The 18,061-nt window shown below is 35.5% G+C and overlaps 1 protein-coding gene across 2 annotated transcripts in view; it reads left to right on the top strand.

The window, feature by feature from the left end:
- The window catches only part of Prkg1 (protein kinase cGMP-dependent 1), a 1,151,812-nt gene extending 1,145,037 nt beyond the window's left edge, over nucleotides 1-6,775 (top strand). For both annotated transcript variants that reach the window (XM_010606291.3, XM_033766627.1), the window contains 2 exons: nucleotides 102-168; nucleotides 2,285-6,775. In XM_010606291.3, coding sequence (XP_010604593.1) covers nucleotides 102-168; nucleotides 2,285-2,383 — 166 coding nt within the window. In that variant the 3' untranslated portion in view covers nucleotides 2,384-6,775. The remainder of the gene's footprint in view (nucleotides 1-101; nucleotides 169-2,284) is intronic.
- Nucleotides 6,776-18,061: the final 11,286 nt, after the last annotated feature.

The raw sequence follows: 18,061 nt of genomic DNA, 5'->3' as shown, positions 1-18,061 counted from the left end.
GGAAAAGTTTACCTCACTGTTTTCTACTACGTACCTATCTTATATGTTGTAAGAAGATTTTTAGCTGAGACACAGTGCCTGTAACTGTTTTTCTTTTCTAGATGGTTTGAAGGCTTTAACTGGGAAGGCTTAAGAAAAGGCACCTTGACACCTCCCATAATACCAAGTGTAAGTGGACTTTCCTGCTTAGAGTTGTGTGTCATGTTCGATGGTGTTTCCTATCAGTCAACAAAACTGTTATTTTTAAATTTTATCCCATGATTGCATTAAATAAAACATAGGAGAAGTACGATGTAAACTAATGACATGTTCCAAAATCTAAGCTGAAAAACAGACTGTGGGGTGGTGTGTTTTACCCTTAGCTTTTAAACTATTAATTTCAAATTTCATTTAGGGATGAGTGAATTAACTCTTGTTTCTGCAAATGTTAAATCCACGCAGATATGAGCAGAAAAAGCAATGAATAAGCTATCATTTCTTGGCTGACGTTGTTTCATTTTTCCGGGCCCATTGTGTGTCTTTCCAATGCTCCTTGGCTTTAAAAGAGGAAGGATCTCTATTTTGATAGCCGTTTTACCAAGTGGACAGTTTACACTGTATTGACCAGAAACAGATCTCAAATGGTGCTTTGATATTTTTCTCCAGCGTGGCATCTGTTTCGTGAAATGTTTGGCACCATCACTAAGGAGTGGAAGGCTGCTTTGCCATCCTGGGATTTTGATTTATGTGCTTCCTGTCTCAAGTCTGCTACTCGTGCAGAAACATTTTAAGATTTATTCCTGTACTAATATTTATTTATTCATTTAACAAAAAAAATATCATGCCAAAATAAAAAAAATTATCATATCTCAGATTACAGATGCTGATTGCATTCATGAAGTTTTATTTTTAGAACAAGAACAAAATAAAAAAACTGGTAGAGATAAGTATTCTAACCTAAAATTTACCAGGCTCTCTTTATGCGGTAGTAATTTGAACAGATTTTTACTGATGTTTTATAGATAAGGATTTGCCCAGTAAATTTGCAGTAGCTTTCTTCAAGTCTAGACCTGACTTTTATTATGTTTAGAATAAGCACACAAAGGCTTTAATGAGGCCTATCAGGCCCTATGTAATCTAGCTCCTGACTACTTCTCCAGACTCACCTTATTCTGTTCCCCTCCTGGCTTATACAGTAGCCATGAAGGCATCTCTTTATTACTTCAAAGCACAGGATCCCTCACCTCAGGACCTTTGCATGTGCTATACCTTCTTTATTGAACTCATTGATTCTTAGGTTAACAGTAATACATTTTCAAAGAAGCTTTGCATGATCACTCTGTTACTCTCATGATGCCTCGTGTTTATTTTTCATACCACTAGCCAGTTTACAATTCTATATGGATTTTTTGTGATTATCTAATCAAACAATTGCTCACTTAATATAGCATAAATTCTCCAAGGGTAAAAACCCAGTTGATTTGTATAGACTCCTCCTATTCCCAGTTCAAAGTAGAAATCCTCTGATATAGCAGGGGTTCACTCTGTCATTGAATAGGGGATGAATAGATTATGCTTTTAAAAATTATAGCTTGATGGATAAAGAAAATGTGGTGCATAAACACAGTGAAATACTGTTCAGCCACAAAAAGAATCCTGTTATCTGTGGCAACATGGATGGAACAGAAGCTCATGTTAAGTGAAAGAAGTCAGACACAAGAGACAAATACCACACAATTTCACTGATATGTGGAATCAAAATAAAAAGTAGAGTGATGGTTAGGAGGAGCTGAGGAAAGTAGGGGAAAAGGAAAGATGGGGAAAAGTTGATCAGTGGGGAGTAAGTTACAGTTGGATGTTAATAAGAATTTCTGTGTTTTTTACACAGTATTGCTATCGAACAATAAGGTGACTATAAATAACAATAAATCCCGTCCTTTCAAATAGCTAAAGGAAAGCATCCTGAAAGTTTCTACCAGAAGGAAATGACATACATTTAGGTGATAAATATGTTTAACTTGATTTAAAGATGCAATACATACATGTATTGAATGTTGCATGGTAACCCATTAATAGGTACAATGTTTATGTTTTTACTACCAGTTTAAAAATAAATATCAAACCTATTTTTTAACTGTGAAAAATAAAAGTCTAGTTTGGAGTTCTATTAAGAAAACCCCAGATACCTCTTGTTTGTTATTCATTCTCTCACGTTTCAGGTTGCATCTCCCACAGACACAAGCAATTTTGACAGTTTAGAAGAAAACCCCAGATACCTCTTGTTATTCATTCTCTCACGTTTCAGGTTGCATCTCCCACAGACACAAGCAATTTTGACAGTTTCCCTGAAGACAATGATGAACCTCCACCTGATGACAACTCAGGATGGGACATAGACTTCTAATGTATTTCTCTTACCTGCTTCTGCCTTGCTGAAGACAGCTTTTTCTGAGACACAGCTGCCAGCAAACTTGAGGGAAAGAGAGAAGATTAGTGCTCGGGGTCACCATGATGCCTTTGATCGATGCTGCTCCAGTAACTACAGTGGCATTAGGACTTATGCTTAGATGATAGTAGTGCTCTTTCCATGTTTTCTGTTTGATTCTTAAATAACAGTTGACATGGTGGTCCTGAAGCAAAGCCTTTCACCTGTAAAGAGGTGTTTTCTATTATTGCAACAATCTTGCTTTGCTGTGATTGTAATTTGAAGTCTGTAAGAAACATGTCAACCTGGTAAGAGTCTGTACCTTGCTAGAATTTTTGAGATGATGAAAGAATAATATATTGGGTACTATAGATTACTATGGTACGGTACCTGGGCTAATCCTTTTCTTCAAGTGAAGGCTGTGGGATCACTTCCTGCAAGCTGGTGTATATACCACACAAAAGAGGACCACACATCTGTGGGCTACAGAGTTCATGTCAAATCAGTGCTAGAAATTTCATGATTTTATTTCCCAGCAGTGCTGATGACAAGACTGAATGTTACCTTTTCTTTCAGACAGATTTTAAAAATTGATACGATAAAAGCACAACTGCTATGGATTCTGCTGAGAACTCTCATAGCAGGTATATATGCATTTTCACAAAAGATTGAAAAAATGCATGAAATTTTTTTCTTTTAATAAATTGGCATGACAGAGTGGAGAAAAAGGCAATTCACAAAACTATTTCATATTTTTTAAAAGGTACTGTTCTTAAAGATGGTCCTGGAGATAAGTGACTAGCAGCCAATTGGTTTTATTTATTACCTAATATGCCCTCAAACTGAGACTTAAAATATTCCCTTTTATAAAAATAAACCCTTGGGATGAGGGTAGGGTAGGGTAGGATAGGAGGGAAAAAGACCCATCAAAGAAAAGTAAAATGAAAACACTATATAGGTGCTATGTATATCTTTCATCTGTAATGTCAATGTCTGAATGAACACACAAATTCTAATCATTATATGTCTAGCCAGATGCAAGCATCTTCACTAAATTTATTAAGCCAAGCTCATGTCAGATTTCACTTACACAACATAATCTAGATTTGAGAGGAAAAGGTGATTACATATAGCTTTTGTCTTAGGTCTGAACCACAGAGAGAGAGAGAGAGAGAGAGAGAGAGAGAGAGAGAAGAGGGAGTGAGAGAGGGAGAGAGAGCGAAAGAGAGAGAGAGGCGAAGTAAGAAAGCACAAGGTCAAAATTCCTAAGATGTACTAGACCAGGAACCTTACTTGTCTGAGGTCAGAGAACAAGAAAAGAAGCTGATCACTGGCTGATTACTTTTTTTCTTGAGTAAGCTCAGGCATTCATCAAAGTAGGAAGGAATAGATTAGAGAGAAAAACAGGAATCTGATTTCTTAAAAATAAAGTTTAGATAAATAGAAGAGAAACATTACAATCTTGCAATTTCACTTGTACGGCAAGACTGGATTTGAATACTTCAAACTGATTTTCTTTCTTGTCCTAGGGAAAAGAATGTGCAAATGAAATCAGAGCTACTCTTGGCAGGCCAGGAGACCGCAATTAGCTGTCATAAGTTACAGAGCCTTTGGGGAAGCTTTTCCTGGACAGATAGCTTTGTACCCATGCAGATCAATGTGTAACCTTCCAGCTGCCCTTCTGACTTGGAGTTTTATGTAAATTTGGTATAATAAATACAGATTTGCTTTTATCTAATAGTGTTTTTAAAACCAGTCTAATATACATGTTACCACAAAACTATGTCTGATTAGATCATAATATTATAGCCAAGAAAGCATATATTATGAATTTTAACTTTTCATACTCAAAACAACTGATACAAGAATAGAATATTCTAAAATGATTTGGAGGATAAAACTACTGAAGGTATATGATATATAATTTTAAAAGTTCAATTAAAACTTTGACCCTAAGATACTATTATGATTATGTCTTCAGAGTTTTCCCTCTTAGAAACAATTTCTCAAAATCAAACTATTTGCCGAGATATCTGTTTTCTGCTACAGCATTTAAAATATAAAGTCAAACATATAAAAATCTAGCTCTGAATATTATTTCAGAAGTTTTATATTTCTTTTAATTGGGCTTTCAAATTACACAATCCCACGTTATCTTATGTGTTCAATAATTTTCTTTGAAAAATAGTGCGGTTTAGGCATGCTAAAGGCTTGCTAGAATAATGAGAAAATGTATGTGCTCTTACAATTACTGAAATATCCACCAAGCCCCTGAAATAAGCACTTCCTATGGATTTTGGCACTATGGTTCAAGTCTAAGACAATTCACAAGTTGTATCAGTTCTGTGGAGAAGGAAGAAGTAGCATTCAGCACAACGTAACTATAGACATTTTTTCCACTGGTAACTGCGCCTTTCTTTGTTCATTTCATCTGCACCTTTGCATTGGGATGTCTAAAGCAATCACCAAAAAGTAAAGGTGAACTATATCTTCTGAGAATCACTTACTGATAACATTCATCTGGTTTTCAACAATTTTAAGGAATTAAATCTTGTCTTAATGAAGACACTAGGGCTACAATTCATGATCGACTTCATAAAGTTCATCTCACCTTATTTCTGAATTATTCATGGCCCCTCTTTGTTTTATTAAAGAACACCTGGATCAGTGGGAAGAGTGCCAACCTGTTTGATTTGTTAACTGACTTTCTTGTTAATACTTTGAGTTTGGGAAATAAGGGCTTTCTGTGTGTCTTAACTCACAGAAAAACAGAAAACTATAAAGGAAAGGAGCATGTCATATTTAAGATAAATTGAACTCATTAGAGAAAATGATTTCTGGAAAATTGTTATAATTGATTTTTATGTTTGTTACTGTCTTTGTTATTAAGATATGAATCAGATCCATGCATCATTTAAAACAAATTTATTTTGATTATATTCATTATGAGTCATATATTTGCTTAAAATCATGGAACATACATGTGAATTGCACATGTATAATAATAATGAACTCAACTAATAAACTTTTCTTGTTTCATTTCTGAATGACTAAATTGATGATGAATTTAAACTTAAAGAAGTCAGCTACCATATTAAACACAAAGGATATTAGAACTGATATGGTACAAGAGAGGTGATCTGTGCATTATCCATAACAATGTTTTATTTCACAATAGGACCACAGACAAATATTTATGTAAATAGATATTTTTGTGTGAAATTTTGTGGTACATATAACCTTTTTTAGTGTTTCACAGCATTATTATTTCATTTTATCTGTATTGAGTAATGTTTTTAGGTCCAAGTAGACTTGAATTAATGTCATAATTGTCAGTATTATTGAAAATTATGTCAACAGTACTGTTATTCATCAGTCCTATAGTTTAGAACATGACCTGGCTATCTGGCATTGTTGCAAGTGCCTTAAATTCATGGCATCTTATTAAAAAGACAAATTTGGTGTTATGCTGCATGACAAAGACAAACACACCTCAAAATGTTGTCCTTTCTTAGCTTGCTGCGTTTTACAGTTCTTTCTGCTAACAATTTATAAGCCTTTATTATATAATATTGATCAATTACAGAAATGATGAAGTTGTTCTCTTATTTCTGTTAAATGTACCAGAGCTGTGTATCTGTTAATGAGATACAGCATCATTTCTGTGAAATGTATAAATGTATGTGCAGGTCAAATTAATATATGACATACTATCAGTCTGTATACAGGTATTCCTGTTTTGCTAATCTGTGCAGATTCAATTTTAAAAAATTAGTGCAGTCAAATTCTCATTTTACAGACTCCATTAACAGTGGTCCAACTCAAAAGCAAAATTGGAAGTGACTGCTAATCACACCTCATTACGAAACCAATGATGAAAAAGTACCTTGGTGCACCATTGAACAAAACAGGATGCTTTCTCGGAGTTCTTGTATATGCAAATCATTTATAAGGCAAGTTTTCCACAGAACTAGAAAGCAAAACATTAAAACTGCGTTGTTTGCCCTCCTCTTTATCTGCCCCTACATCAACAGATAGAGCTCTGGGACCTTGGCAATGACTCAGAAGTTTGGACTTTCTGAGTAAAGAGACATCTCTGTAAGCATCATCTATCCAATTTATTTCAATGTATGATGTTTTTACAACTGGTCAGTTCTTTTGTATTCTTAAAGCTATGGTTATTTGATTGTCCTCTTACAATTTGTTCTACATGAAAGAGTCCTTTGTTAGTCAGAATGCAACAAACTGTCGTCCAGTGGTCATTGACTACTTGCACTCTTTTGATGTAGATTAAAAACTTTTTCATAAACTTAACCTGCTTTGATTTGCTCTGTATTTTTCCTGCAGCTGTAATTGCTGAGTGCCTGTTGTATACTTTATAGAGTTGAAATAAAAAAATTACTTTTGAACTTACTTGATGTTTAATTCCAGAAAAAATTCAAAGAGTAGAATTAGTTTATACTATTTGAATTGAAATTCTGTGTAATGCCATTGTAGAATATCACTACCACAATGGCGAAGATACGTATGTCCAACTGTCCTTTGTGAAACAATATAATCTACTATGAAATTAATACAACAATCACTTTAAAGAACTCATTAGGAATAAAATTAGTCATACAGCCTGTATAATAAATCACATATAGGTATCCACACAAAACCAGAGATTAGCACATTTCACCAGATTACTACCTTAATCACCAACCATTCCTTTGACCATTCCGCATCCAGCTCTGAAGTAGGCAGTCAAAAGGAGGATTTTCAAATACTACTGTGCCAGGAGGGAATGAATTAAAACAAAAAGCAAGTTTATATGTCTCTGCCTAATATTTGTTCACCAGATCCCTCTGTTAATCTTCAAATATGTAAAAAATAAAATTTGGAAAGCAATGTGGTTATAATACATCCAACTCTGAAACCTTTGTGAATATATTCTTCCCGCACCACTTTGCTCCTCACTGCAGGAAATGGTGCTCACACTAAGACTGGTTACAGAGTATAGATTTCTTCAGTTTGGTGGTGTTCTCTTGTTCACATCGCATTGTCAGTGACAGTGAGTTAGAAAGCCTTGTTGAATGAAACCTGGAAGTTTGGTTCAGTTAACTTTCTCAGGTGGAACCAATGAAACAATTTGAAGAAAAATGTCAATATAACGCATCCAGTAGTTTTCTTTCTTCAGCAAATAGAACTGTAACACAAGCTTTTAGAAGCCATTCTTTTTTATTTTATACACTAGATCTACAAATGGCATTACTTAATCCTGAAAGGTTGATGTTTTTTAATTAATCCCAAAGATTTAGGAGCAGTATGGAGACCAAATTTATGACTATTAAACACATGGAAGAGGTGGGGCCGGTTGGTGATGGCGAAGATATCATATCTTGTGCACGCTAATTTCAGTGGGATTAAATCTGAACACAATTATTCAACTACAACAGTAGTTGTAGGAATTCAATTTTTTTTTTGGGGGGGTACCAGGGATCGAACTTCAGTCTTTATGCTTGTGAGGCAGTTGGTGGAACCACTGAGCTAAATCCCTGGCTCAGGAATTCTATTTTAAATGTGAGAAGGGTAAACAGAGGGTGTAGTGACCCATGTTGATTACATGATATACTTGAAGACCTACCTTCAGATTCTGTTATGGCCTTAAGGGTGACGTGTACATGACACTCGGCATCTGCCACACTAATATTTTTTTCTGAAAGTCTTATTTAAACTCTTTCTGTGTCCATATTCACCACATAAAAAACCTTGTAAGTTGGTTGATAAAGCATTAGTCTGAGATCTGTCTTTCACCTAAGGTGAAGCTATAAAACAAATGACAAATGCATCCACATTGTAATTAGGAAAAGCAAATACATTAAGCTCAACCTCATGCAATAATTTTTTTTTAAAAATGGAGGAAGAGGAGAAGGAGGAGGCAAAGAAAACAAAACATACCTAACAACCTCAAAAGGTGGCCACAGGTTTCATAAAATGTAAAGGTCAGTATCAAGGGATATAATTTAGACCAGTGTTTTTCAGACATTAATGCCATAAAACATGTCTGCAATATAAACTAAAAACGTAGATTTCCGTAATCTCCCAGTTATTCTGAAATACAATTCAGAAATCTGAATTCTTAATAAACATCCTTATTGTATTTCACTAGAAATACACACATACACAGACACACACAAACACATCTCCACACCACAGAAATAGTAAAATAAAATCTATGGGAAAATACTTCAGAAATGGTTGGGTAAAGTTAAAAAAAAATCTACACAGAATTGCAGACAATCAGAACATATGAAGTATCTGCAAAATGCTAAATGATATTAGTGTTCCCTTGAACTCTCTTTTCAATTAACGTATGAAAGCAGATGCTAAAAATAAACTGTTTTATTAAGGAATAGAAACACATCTCAATTTATAAAACCTAAAAGATACATTTATGCCCACTGTATGTATCTAGTACATCAGGCCAGGGAGCTAGGAGTTAATTTGTATGAAGACTATCAATCTTCTAAGGAGAAATAATGAGGGACTTGAGGCTTCTGGCTTAAGGGGATTTTGACCTCAGCTCCAGAATGTCCAGTTTCCTTTCCTGGGTACTTGCCTGCCCCTTGGAATTTAAGTTTAATATTTTAATTTGCTTCATCTGTCACTTCACACAGAAGCGTTAAGAGCCAATACAACTCCATTCTTTTTCTTTCCTCCACTGTTGTGATGAATTCTTCAGCAGAGGCCACCCTGTTAGCTTCAGAGGATGGCAGTGTACAGTAGCAGAGCAGGTAGCCAACTTTCTAAGGACTTGGCCTGGAATCTATTATTTTCAAACACTAATATTCTGACTCTGCCCATTGACGCATCATAACCTTGTCCATCCCAACTGACACAAACCTGTGTACCTACAAAAGAGAGACAAAATCTACACAGGCAAGTTGTCTGGGCAATCTGAATAATTCAGGCAGAAGATAACAGAATAAATCTTAAGATGCTCAGTCTTAGGAAGAATAAGCTTTGGGTGAATTTACACAAAAGCCCAATCTTTTGATTAAAAACTCTCAAATTTGATATGCCAAAGGTACAGTTTAATTGAGTAAGGGAGGAAATAGTCTTAGGACCCAGACCACCTGGGTTGATGTAGTAAATTGATGTAGTAAGTTACTTGCATGATTTTCGTGAAGAGTCTCAAATTGAGAAGCACCAGAATTTAGACATGGAAACAGTGTTCATTAGAAATTATATTAGTTACAAGATTAGGGGATTTACAGTTCCTAGGAAAAACATGATTCTTCTATTCCAGGAAAGATTTAAGCACCTGAGAGTTTTAATAGTAAAAACAAATTAAAATAGAAACAAGATAGTATCTCACTTATACTTCCAACATCTCATCAGCAATCCACTACTAAATTATATGTATCCTAAATCACTGTAATTTTGTAAATTAATATGATTTACCTACAACCTTGATTTCCTCAACCATAAGAAAATTACTAAAATTATTTTTAGTAATACAATTCTGTGATTCTAAGTTACTTAATTTTCCAATCTTCCCATTCCTATTTTCCAAAAGTGAGAGCTGGAAAACTATTGGCCATGGCTAAATGTGGCTCATAATCTGCTTTTATAAGTAAAGTTTTGTTAAAACAAAGCCAATGCCTACTATGTGGAAAATTTTTTTTTTTCATATTAAGACTGTATTTGAGTCATTGTGCTGTATGGCAGGTAAAGCTTAAAATATTTACCATGTGCCCCTTTCTAGAAAAGTTGACCAAACTCCTATTGAAAGGAAGAGGCTTCAACAAACGTATGACTTTCAAATGGAATTTTTCATAGATCCTCCACACACAGAGAGGATGTCTCAAGCTCCACCAAGATTGAACCCTCATATGGGTTAAAGGAAGAAGGCATATTGTAAGGGCCACAGGATTCATATTTCTAATTCTGATTCTAGTATTATATGTTCCACATTCTGGGGACCTGTGTGACATTTCATTTGAAGAAAATGTGCTGTTCATTTCTAGTGAGTTTCAAAAGCCACTAAACTAGATCATAGTTGAGGATCTCTTCATGTGCAAGTTTCTTTTTTTGGTGGGGGGATTGAGACAGGGTCTCACTATGCTGTTGAGACTGATCTGGAACTCACTATGTAGTCCAGGCTGGTCTTGAACTCACAGCGATCCTCCTGCCTCAGCTTCCCAAGTGCTGGGATGACAGGCGCGTGCCACCATGCCCGGCTCATGTGCAAGTTACTATGTAGTTGGTTACTGGTCTTGATCACAGCGATCCTCCTGCCTCAGCTTCCCAAGTGCTGGGATGACAGGCATGTGCCACCATGCCCGGCTCATGTGCAAGTTACTATGTAGTTGGTTGCTTATTTCTTGGGACAAAAATTCAAGTGAAATAATCCAAAGGAATAGAAGTTGATATAATGGTTACATTTGGAGGTAAGAGAGTGACTAGAAGGGAATAAGAGGAGGACTTTGGGATGCTGGCAATTAAATTTCTTAACTTCTGTGGTGAACACTCATCCCATTATATGCTGCTCTATTATACCTAAATTTCTTCAAAGAGTTAGCAAAATTTATAAGCTTCATCATGTCTCTAATGCACCTTTTGTCCTCTTTATTTTTTCCATTAAATTTATTGGTACATTTAAAGCAAACAATACAGTTACATTTATCATTAGGATCTTGTACCTTTACATGATAAATCTTGGTTCTTGTTTTTTCCCCATACCCCTGCACTCCCTTCACTCCCTTTACCCTTTTCTATTTACAAAGAATTTGTTTCCATTTTTCCATTTTTTCTTTTCCCTTATTCCCTTTCCCCTCCTCTTCCCACTTTCCCTTTAGCCATTTTCTTCCTATTTCATACTCCCAATTATACCATTTGAATCTTATTTACTCTTTTATTTTTTTACACCAGAGAAACTATTTGGTATATACTCAAGTGTGTCCTATTTATTTCACTTAAGAGCATAGCCTCAATATGCATTCATTTAGCTATAAATGTTTCTAGTTTCTCATTCTTCATGACTGAATAGTACTCTGTTTTATAGAAAAACCACATCTTCTTTATCCAGTCTCCAACTGACGGGAAAATGGTCTGTTTCCAAGTTTAAGCTATTATCAATTATGCCCCTGCAAACATGGGTGAAAATATATCACTGTGGTATGATTCTCTTAATTCTTTTGGAATGATACTCAAGAGAGGGATAGCTGGTTCAAATGCAACCTCTAATTCTAGTTCTTTGAGGTATCTCCGTATTGATTTTCACAATAGTTGCACCAGTCTGCACTCCCACCAACAATGAAGAAAGGCTCCTTTCTCCCCACTGCAGCACCAGCATTTCTTATTGGTTGATTTCTTGATAGCGGCCATTCTTTGTGGGGTGAGGTGGAATCTCAGTGTTGCTTTCATCTGCATCTCTCCAATGACCAGTGATGTTGAATATTTTTTCATATATTTATTTGCTGCTTTTACTTCTTTTCTGAGAAATGTCTATTCATTTCAGATGCCAATTTTTGAGTCAGGTCTTTGTATTTGAGGGATCTGATTTTTTTGAATTCTTTATATATTCTAGATAGTAGTCCTTTGTCTGAGAAGTAGCTGGTAATTTTTCTCCCACATTGTAGGTTGTCTCTGAGCTCTAATGGTGACTTATCTTGCACTGCAAAAACTTTCTAATACACTGAGATCCAAATTGGTGATTCTTTGTGCAAGTTCTCGTGTTGCTGAGGATTTGTTCATAAAGTCTTTTCCTATGCCAGTGTCTTTGAGAGTTATACCTAATTTACTTTTCTTTTCATTAAGTTTAGTGTTTCTGATTTGATATTTAGATATTTAATCCACTTGGATTTTAGTTTAGTGTGTGATGAAAGATAGGGATCTAGGTTTTAATCTTTGGCAAATTGAAATCCAGTTTTTCCAATACCATTTATTGAAGAGGCTATCTTTCCTCCAGTAAGGATGATTGGCTCCTTTGTCAAACATGAGGTGGCTGAGTTATGTCTGGAGTTGTTTCTGCATCTTTTAATCTATTCCATTGGTCCTCAGGTCTGTTCCTTTGCCAGTACCATGTTGTTTTTATCACAGTGACTTTGTAGTATAGTTTCAAATTGGGAATTGTGTTAGTACTTATTTCATTTTTCATATTCATTAATGTATGTTTTGTATAGTTGGGGGCATTAGTAATCAGTGCATATATATTTAAGATTGTCATTTCTTCCTCTTGTATTGTTCCCTTAAAAGAATGTAGTGGTCTTCTTTGTCTCTCTTAATTAGTGTTGTTTAATATCTATTCTGTCTGCAAAAAATATAGCTACCCCTGCTCTTTTCCAGGTTCCTGTCACATGGAGAACAGTTTTCCATCCTTTTCTTCTCAGTCTATGAAATTCTTTGTGGATTAAGTGGGTTTCTTGGGTACAGCATATTTATATTTTTTTCCTCATTGAGTTTATTGGTACATTTTAGGTATACGGTACAGTTACATTCATTATTGGGATCTTGTACCTTTACAAGACAGGTTCTCATTTTCCCCTTGTCCCTGCCCTCCCTTCACCCCCTTCTCCCCTCCTCATTTACAAGCATTTCATTTCCATTTTTTCATTTGGTACAGCATATTGTTGAAATTATCTTATTAATCCACTGTGTTAACTTGTTTATTTTGATTGGTAAATTGAGGCCTTTAATATTGGTGGCTAAAATCGTTGTGCATTGGCTTTTCATTGTCATGCTATTTTCCTGTTGTTGGTTCTTTTATTATTTTATTTTTCCCTTTCTCCCTTTAATTTCTTGCCTTGCCTAGTATATTTGCTCTGTTGATCCTTATGGAATTGTGGCCTTCATTATCTTTTTCCAGGATATTGTTTACAAGTGTTTAGAGTGCCAGTTTGGTGTTCATAAAATTTCTCAGATATTCTTTGTTGTGGAAGCATCTTATTTCTCCATCAATTTTGAAAGATAGTTTTGCTGGAGACATGAATCTAGGTTGGATGCTGTTTTCTTTTAGGACTTGAAATGCCTCACTCCAAGCTCCCCCTGACTTGAGGGTTTGTATTGAAAAATATGCTGTGATTCTGATGGGCTTTCTTTTGCAAGTGATTTGTTTCTTTTCTCTAACTGCATGTATTTCATTCTTCAGTTGAGTTTCTAGGCTCTTGATTATTATATGTCTATGTGTAGTTTTTTTTTTTTGATCATAGCTATTTGGAGTCCTATATGTTTCACTTTTCTCTATGTCAAATTCTGTTTGGGAAGTTTTCTGTCATTAGTTCTGTGAGAAGTTTTTTTTTATGTCATTTGTACTTTCTCCTGCTACTTTATGGATTCTTATCAGTGTTATATTATTCTTCTTTGCATCATCTAAGAGTTCTTGGATTGATTTCTCATGATTCCTTACTGTTTTTAAGAGATCTCTCTTTTCCTGGTCGCTGACTGCAATCCTATCTTCTATGTCTGAAATTCTGTCTTCACATTCATTCATCCTATTTTGAATGCTTTCTACAGAGTTTTTAATCTCCTGGATATCTGTTTGAATCTGTTTTGTGGATTCCATTTATTTCCTATGCTGGGAATTCATGACTTCCATCATGGTCCTGAACTCATCTATTTTTTTATCTGTTTCTGTTCTACAGTCTCTACTCATGTCTTTATTGTTTTTAGCATCTCTGTGGTTATCTGGGAAATGATTTCTGTTTTGAATTTTTCTAGAGCCTCATTTATCTGTTTTTTTTTTTTTTTTTTTACTTCCTGTGCTATCCATTCAGGGTGACCAGATGGTTGACTGAAAGACCTTTCCAACTCATTTCCCCCAGAGTTTAAGTTTGTTGGAGTGGAAGTCTGTGTTTGTGTCTTGTTTAAATGCCTTCTCATTTCTATTTTTATTGTTGATACTGGCCTTGTTTTAATTTCTGAGTTAATACTTCAATCTTCCAGATATAGCTGGTCTTTAGGTTTTTGAGTCGCTAATGTCTCTGAGGCAAACTCATTTTCATTATACCAGGGAGGACAACTGATTAGATCAATCACAATACCTTAGCCCAAGTGATACAATCAGCAATACAATAGCTTCAATCACAGCTTAGAAAATGACAGGAAGATCACACAAACTCTGGGAAGCTGTAGAAGAAAAGAGAAAATAGAACAAAATATACACAAAAACAGATCAAACTAACAGCAATAGGGAGGCTAGAGACTGTCATCACTTTCTTTTAAAACTAATGGCAACTGAGTGAAGGAAAAAGAGAAGAAAGGGAAATGAAAGAAAACAAATTTGAATTTGAATAGGAACTGGAACAAACAGGGAGAGTAGTAGAGATGGAGATGAAGGTGGCAGAGAGTGAGAGAGAGAAAGAAAAGAAGATAAGAAAAGGAAGATTAAAAGTAAAAAGTTTGAGAAAAGAAAAAGATAGATAAAATATTTTTAAGTGATTAAATGTAAGTGAAAAATATTACTTTGAAAATAAAACATACAAACAGAAACAGAGGGCCTCCTTCAGGGAATGCCTCTGTTGACACAATACACAGCATGGGCAGTTGTGTGCAGGTCTAAGTTAATTAATCTCAGCAAGCCAGCAGCTGTCCTCTGAGGTTCAGGCTCATTTTTGGCTGCACGGTCCAAGTTGAGATCTCTGACCTCCTGCTGGGTTGAACTCTGCAAGGTTCTACTGCAGGTTCCAGCTGTCTTTCTCCTGAAGTTAGACCAGGCTCCTATGTGAGGTGCTGGTCCCTCTGACTTACCAACTATGGTGGTATGGTGTGTCTTTATTGTAGCTTTTCTTCACTTTTCCAGTGGGCTTCAATTTTTATGTGGAAGCCTCAGAGAGGCCATCTTTCTCTTGTTCTTGTTGGGGGGGGCACAAACACTGCTGTATTGGCACCAGGCTTTTCTGTGGTGCTGGGTTGAAGGGTAGGGCTGGTGGTGAGCAGCAGCTGGGCTCCTCTGTTTCCTTTTGTCATCTTTTAATTTTCATATGTGGAAAACAGCTCTCATTTAATATATCAAATATATTCAAATATATATGTATACATATATTTAAGCAGTAAAGATTCTGCACAAGCTTGAGTATTTTTTTTTTCTTGGTTGAAGAAATGATGGAAATTTCATCATCTTGAGGGTATTAGGAATATTGAGAAAGATGACTGAGGCAACAGAGAATAGAAAAGCTTTTTGGATGTGAGATTGTACCAAACACGTTGGGCACACTTCATTTCAATTTGGTATGTAAAACCATTAGGTTAACACAAAGAAAAATTGAGATACAATTATTTATATATAAAAAATGTGATGCTTCACAAGATTTGAGGATGATGCTTGAAAAAGGCACTTGAACTATACTTTGATTTCCTTTTGGAAAAAGTATTATCAGAGGAGCAATGGATGGTAAGTAGCAGACTGCAGGCGTCCCGTAGGGCCCTGAATCCAACATTAAACAGCCATGTGACTTGGAGTAAGTAAGTTAAATTTTTCTATCTCTATCTGGGAAACAATATGAGAGTACACACTAAAGTCCCTTCAAGAATCTTCTATTTACTACAAAATATCAAAAGAGAAAAATGCATTTAAAAGTAGAAAAGTAGTCAGCTGTATGTGCAAATGAGAAGGAAAACTATCAATAAATAAGAGAATATAAGAGACTTCTATACAAGAAAAATGCATGTTAAGGGCAGAGATTTTTTACTCAATCACAGGAGGAGAACTAAAGTTGCAAATCAGGATTCTAAGGGAGAGATCAGGGCAGAAAGATAAGAAAAATACCAAGGGTGCATTCCATACCTAGAAATAATGGAAGGCATAGGAAAAGTTTCTAGGCACTCAAGAAGAGTTTATGCAGGGTTCAATGAGAAAGACCTTCAGACATTAAAATTTTAAAATTTAGTTGCTGGGTCACAATAGCCACCTGTGACCTACTGCTGCAGTACAGGCCAGTAAAGACTGCCAAATATTACTAACATCACAGAAAATTCTGTTGGATAATGTTGAACTAAGATGTCATGGAACAAATTGCCAAATATACACTCATGCAAGCCCAAACTTCATTAGTATTTTCAAAGCCATTAAAGGAAAAGATAGTCTTACTCTCAAGTTCTTTTCTAGAACTAGAAGTAAAAGGAATGTACTCTAGATCATTTTAGGATGTGAACATGACCTGGATTCCAAAATCATACATGAATAATGCAAGAAAATAATTGTAGTTCAACTTTTCCCATGGACATAGGCAGAAATTATTAGTGTGTTAGTCGACATTTTATCAACAGACCAGATACCTGAGAAAAACTTTAAGGGTAAAGGCTTCTTTTGGCTCATGGTTTCAGTCCATGGTCAGCCAGCTCCATTGCTTTTAGTCCCATGGCAAGGCAGAAACATGATGTTGAAAGGGAAGCAAAGGCAAGTTGCTCACCTCATCGAAAGTAGGAAGCAAGTGTTTTGAGAGAATTTGCGCAGAGGGGACTGGGAATAAGCCATAGGCCTCAATTCATGCCCCCTGTGACCCACTCTCTTCAAATAAGCCTTGCTTTCTGATAGCCCATTCAACTGTGAACTCATCAATGCACTGATTAATCCCTTGTGCTGCAATCTCTTCCATAAAGGACCACTCCAAATGCTGATGCATCAGGACCCAGCTTTTAACACAGTGATCTTCCTGGGGGATATTTTAGTTATAAATCATAACAATTAGCAAAGTTGTTCACACAAAATGTATGCCTCTTAAAAGTAGACAATTTTATCTCTGGGATTTGAACATACTATATTGTGTTTAAAAATGTATCTATTTATATACTTTCTCACTTAAACAAAGTAGAAAAATATCTTTTATCTCTATGTGTAAACCAGTGATTGTCAAACTACGGCACAGGTGTTTTTCTTTTAAGACAAAAGATATAAATGTATGATTAATGTATTTTCTGTACTAAAACCTCAGTGTTCAAGTTTAATTGTAGTGTTGGCACTCTGTGATAAACAAGTGGGTTTTGGGCTGCAGTGTGGTCACTCATCTCTAAATGTTCACCACCAGTGGTGTAAGCTAATCAGAAAAATGAAAGATTTTTTTCTTCTCAAGTTTTACTTTTTTTAAAAAATTGAGTTTATTAGTACATTTTAGGTATACAGTACAGTTACATTCATTAATGGGATCTTGTACCTTTACATGACAGTTCTTGGTTCTCATTTTTCTCCTTGTCCCTGCCCTCCCTTCACCCCTCTTCCCTCCCCCTTTACAAACACTTCGTTTCCATTGTTTCATTTTCTCATATTTTTCTCTTTTCCCTTATTCCCTTTCCCCTACCTTGCCACTTTCCCTACACCTTTAGCCCTTTCTTCATATTTCACATTGCCAATTATCTCATTAGGATCTTATGTACCATTATAGTTTTTCACACCAGAGAAACTATTTGGTATTTACACGTGTGACTTATTTATTGGAATAGACTGGAAGACACAAAAACAACTCCAGATGCACTCAGCTACCTCATGTTTGACAAAGGAGCAGACCATCCCCACTGGAGGAAAGATAGCCTCTTTAATACATGGTGTTGGAAAAACTGGATCTCAACCTGCCAAAGATTAAAACTGGACCCTTATCTTTCACCATGCACTAAATTAAAATCCAAGCGGATTAAAGATCTAAATATTAAAACAGAAACACTAAACTTGCTGGAAGATAA

Source organism: Fukomys damarensis, unplaced genomic scaffold, assembly GCF_012274545.1.
Source record: "Fukomys damarensis isolate Sample0158 unplaced genomic scaffold, DMR_v1.0_HiC HiC_scaffold_20, whole genome shotgun sequence".
Taxonomy (NCBI): domain Eukaryota; kingdom Metazoa; phylum Chordata; class Mammalia; order Rodentia; family Bathyergidae; genus Fukomys; species Fukomys damarensis.
Note: the sequence above shows the minus strand (reverse complement) of the source record. Positions and strands in the feature narration are given on the sequence as shown.